We start from the raw sequence: 4,651 nt of genomic DNA, 5'->3' as shown, positions 1-4,651 counted from the left end.
GTGGGGATAAATGGCCCTGGGATTTATGTCCTCTGAGCAACCCTGGATGGAGAACTCCAGTTTTACCTGTGTGAGGTATTACTTCCTTCTGATCTCGAGGGACAAATTCTTATGGTCCTCATTTTCTTCCTGAACCCTATGGGAGGCTGGAGCATTTGAGTGATGCTTGCTGAGCCTGGTGGTTTCAGAAGTTTCCCCAAAGCTTGGGGAGGCTGATGCACCTGGGCCATCCTCAGGTCCCTCTCTGATATTTCCTCAGGGGAGCTGCATCAACCCGCAATTGCCATAAACCCCTCTGCACGCACGTGTGGCCCATTGGATAGAGGAACGGGCTGAGCCTGAAGGCGCACCCAGTTCCTCCCGCGCCTGGCACTGTGCATCAGGGGGGAGCAAATGGCCAGATGGCGACCTTCTGCGTCCTGATTGGCTGTGGCCCCTAGCAGTGCACAGTGTGCAAGGAGAAATGGTGAGTGGGTTTCTGATTGAGAAGCTCATCTCAGAGATGTGCTCTTCCAGGTTGGTTTGCTGAAGAAAGAAGCTGAGCTGGGGTTTGGCTCAGCGGTAGAGCCCTTGCCTGGAAAGCTCCATGCCCTGGGTTCCATCCCGGGTAATGGGAAAAAATCCCAAGGCTGCCTCAAAGGTGTGGAAGGAAAGTGAATGAACAGCTTGCTCTTTGCTCTTGAAGAGTTTATGGTCTATGACAGACACACCAAAGACAGGTGCACATAGGAACATGCATATCCAATCCAAGTTACTTAAGTAAAAGAAGCAGTAAATTTTTCAATGCGAAATTATATTAAAGGATTGGGTATAAAATTGCTTAGAAGGTAACTTGTGAAAAACAAAATCTTTTTTTTTTTTTTTTAATGTTGGAACTGGGGTTTGTTGGGGAAAAAAGAACTGAGATTTGACAGGCAGAACTAAGAAAATGGAATCTCTGACGTGAATTTTATTGAAAACAAAACAAAACAATGGAAAGGGCGTGGTCCTCAGGTTCCAGTGGGGCTGAGGAGCCTGAGCCAGTGCCTGGGTGAGGGGGCGGGCCTGCGCCCTTCTCTGAAAACAAGATCTCACTCTCCATCATCTGTCATTGCATTCATAATTTCTGTCAATTTTGAGTTCTTTAATCTTCAATGCTACAAAGTAAAATTATTTTTAAAATTCAAACAAAAATAATTTAGTTTTAATTTCATTTTTTTTTTTTTTAAGATTAACTAGAAATCCTCAACCATATAACTACCTCCTCGCTCCAGGAACTGAAAAGGGCACTTCTTGGACTTGTGGCTTGCGAGTGGCCCTTTCTGAGACAGACAGTGAGTACTTCGGGGAAGCTTTCCCGCTGCGTGACCAGCCCGCAGCCCCCGGGCCTCAGGACCAGAGAGTGGCCCGCAGGACCTGCTAGTGGCCTGGCCCCCAACCCTCGCCCACAGCCGAGCAGGTGCGTTCCTAACGCCGGGCCTCCTGCCTCAGGGGGCGCCCCACTCTCTGCGGGCTCAGCGGGGCGCTCTGTCTGGCAAACCCGTGTTTGCAGCCGGTTCTTGGCCTCTCCACTGTCACCGTGGTGGGCACCTGGCGGGGAGCCCTCACCAGTTTAGTGCGCAGCACTGCTGGCTGTGTTTCGCTTGGCTCGGTGAGGGAGGAAGAGCTTCCCCAAGGTCAGGGAGCCCTGGCTGCAGCTCCACCGCTGTCACCTGAGCCGCGCGACCACTGCGCCCAGATGTAAAGGGCTGTGGGAAATCTACCCTTTCTCCAGGAGAGAACATGGAAGAGTGTTGACCAGTCCACAAGAAATACAGAGAAACCCACCGTGTGCAGGAAAAGGTGGCGGATTTTTTAATAGAATAACCTTGGCAGGGATGGTAGAAGGTGTTTGTTTGCAGGGCAAACTGCTGGGGTGCAGAGAGCCAAGAGGACTGGGCAAGTGGCCGCAAGGGACTTCTCCATGCAGGGAATAGAGGATCCACTTTATTCTAGAGTGAGGATTCCGGGAGAAAACACTTGTCCTTCCCAGAAGGTAAAGGAGCCCTGCACTCCTTGGGGGCCTCCTCCACAGAGAGGCAAGTGTGGGAGGCAGGACAGGTACTCCTGCCCCTCTGCTTGGATTTATTTTGATTATTTATTTATTATTTTTCGATTTATTTTGGAGAGAAATAGGTGACGTTTATTTCCCATTTTTTAAAAGTGACTTTTGGGTTAAATTTGAACTAATGTGACCAAAGGCACTACTCTAAGGTAACTCCCAGCAGGGGTCATGAGTCTGCTCCTCTCCCACACTTCTCTAAGCTCTGGGTGTCACCCACATTTTTCAACTCTTAGATCAACCTATCAAAAAAGCAAAGGACTTTATGCTCCAATTTGTATAGCCTTAGTCATCAGTGGGAACATTCCTACCTCCTACAAGTCACTGGGTTGTGAATCACTTATAGTCTAGCGAGCTGTTCCAAGTCATCTCTGGTTTCTATGTTATTATAGGTTTTTCTTGCCAACGTTTTGAAAAAAAAAATTTACAAAGTAGTCTTCTACCATTGTCATTATTTTTCAGACTTCGTTAGAAGCAGAGATTCTTTAAAAATATATCCAGATTTATTCATATTTTATTTCACCATTTTTAAGAACTTAAATTTGACTTGTGAAATCTACTCAAGTCCAAGATGAGGAGGAAAATAGAAAAGTCTTCATACTTTCTTGTAGTAGTTAAACATTTAAAAATGTTTAAATATGTAATTTGGTTTGTTTTGGTATAAGGAATACAGCAGGGATCTACAACCCCCTCTTCTGCCCCAAATGTCACGTCACTCATGCCACTTATGTTTTAATTACTGTATTTTCAAGGTATGCTTAGATATATGTTAGTACGATTTCTCCTTGTAGACTTTTTTCCTAAAAAAAGGCTTATTTTCATGTTCTCTGTTTGCATGACACATCAGCTTTATTTAACACACACAGAAACTTCTATGTTTACACACATCCATATATATATATGTGTGTGTGTGTGTATTTATATTGAATATTTTTTTAAAAAATCTGTGCATAAGTGGACCGTGATGTTCAAGGATGAGCTGCATTGGTATTTCCTAAACCCTACCAGATGATTGTTTGGAGTGATCTTTTGTATCTCTGAGGTTTCGACAGGAGCTCAGGAACTTGTGGCTGTGGAAGAAGCAGAGGTTGGAGCTTGGCAGGTGTGTGCCTTTCCTCTCTGGAATGACAGAGCACAGGGGTGGATACGGACGAAGATGTCAGGCACGTTCCCTGGGGCAGACAAGCTCTGCCTCTCCACATGTGACATTTACTTAACACACCGGTGCCTCAGTTTCCTTTTCTATAATTTGGAGACAATAATCATAGCAGAGCCTCCACACCACTGTTTAGGGCTTAGGTGAGTAAATAAACCTGCTCTGTGCTCCTCTAAGCCTGGCTAGGAGTCCATACTCCAGCATCAGCAGGTGCCACTACTGGTGTTGACACCTCTCCTCAGGTGCAGTAGAGATGGACAGGACCAACGGCAGCACCCAGAGCCACTTCATCCTCCTGGGTTTCTCTGACCACCCTCACCTGGAGAGGGTCCTCTTTGTGGTCATCCTGGTAGCCTACCTGCTGACCCTGGTGGGCAACAGCACCATCATCCTGGTGTCTCGGCTGGACTCCCAGCTCCACACGCCCATGTACTTCTTCCTCACCCACCTGTCCTTCCTGGACCTCAGCTTCACCACCAGCTCCATCCCACAGCTGCTCTACAACCTGAGTGGCCATGACAAGACTATCAGCTATGTGGGCTGTGTGGTCCAGCTCTTCCTGTTCCTGGGCCTGGGTGGAGTGGAGTGTCTGCTGCTGGCCGTCATGGCCTATGACAGGTTTGTGGCCGTCTGCAAGCCCCTGCACTACACGGTGATCATGAGTTCCAGGCTCTGCCTGGGCTTGGTGTCAGTGGCCTGGGGCTGTGGAATGGCCAACTCCTTGGTCATGTCTCCAGTGACCCTACGATTACCCCGCTGTGGGCACAACAAGGTGGACCACTTCCTGTGTGAGATGCCAGCCCTGATCCGCATGGCCTGCGTCAACACAGTGGCCATAGAAGGCACTGTCTTTGTCCTGGCCGTGGGCATCGTGCTGTCTCCCCTGGTCTTCATCTTGGTGTCCTATGGCCACATCATCAGGGCTGTGTTCAGAATCCAGTCGTCCTCAGGAAGACACAGAATCTTCAACACCTGTGGCTCCCACCTCACCGTGGTCTCCCTGTTCTACGGGGACATCATCTACATGTACATGCAGCCAGGAAGCAGGTCCTCCCAGGACCAGGGCAAGTTCCTCACCCTCTTCTACAACATCGTCACCCCCCTCCTGAACCCCCTGATCTACACCCTCAGAAACAAGGAGGTGAAGGGGGCACTGAGAAGGCTGCTGCTGGGGAACAGAAAGGGGGGTAAGGAGTGAGGCCCTGGACTGCCCAGCATCCAGCCTCAGGGTCAGCTGCAGTGGGGCCACTGCTGGCCTCTGAGCTGTGGAGCAGAACTGGTCTCAGCCTGGAGGTCTCAGCATCCTAGCAGGGCTGGCCTTCTGGAAACCTGTTTTTGAGAGAACAGCACAGGGCCTGTCACCCACACCCAGGTGTGCAGACCTCACCCACCAGCTCCTATCAGGGCCTCATTAT

General features: G+C 49.2%; 1 protein-coding gene across 1 annotated transcript; it reads left to right on the top strand.

Annotated features, from left to right (window-relative positions):
- Positions 1-3,489: 3,489 nt before the first annotated feature.
- LOC124093799 (olfactory receptor 2W3-like) lies at positions 3,490-4,434 on the top strand. Its single transcript, XM_046446349.1, has one exon. The coding sequence runs from the start codon at positions 3,490-3,492 to the stop codon at positions 4,432-4,434; it is 945 nt and encodes a 314-aa protein (XP_046302305.1).
- The last annotated feature ends 217 nt before the right edge of the window (positions 4,435-4,651 follow it).

Source organism: Marmota monax, unplaced genomic scaffold, assembly GCF_021218885.2.
Source record: "Marmota monax isolate L192 unplaced genomic scaffold, Marmota_monax_Labrador192_F-V1.1 WCK01_AAM20220418_F8-fsc01790, whole genome shotgun sequence".
NCBI lineage: Eukaryota > Metazoa > Chordata > Mammalia > Rodentia > Sciuridae > Marmota > Marmota monax.
Note: the sequence above shows the minus strand (reverse complement) of the source record. Positions and strands in the feature narration are given on the sequence as shown.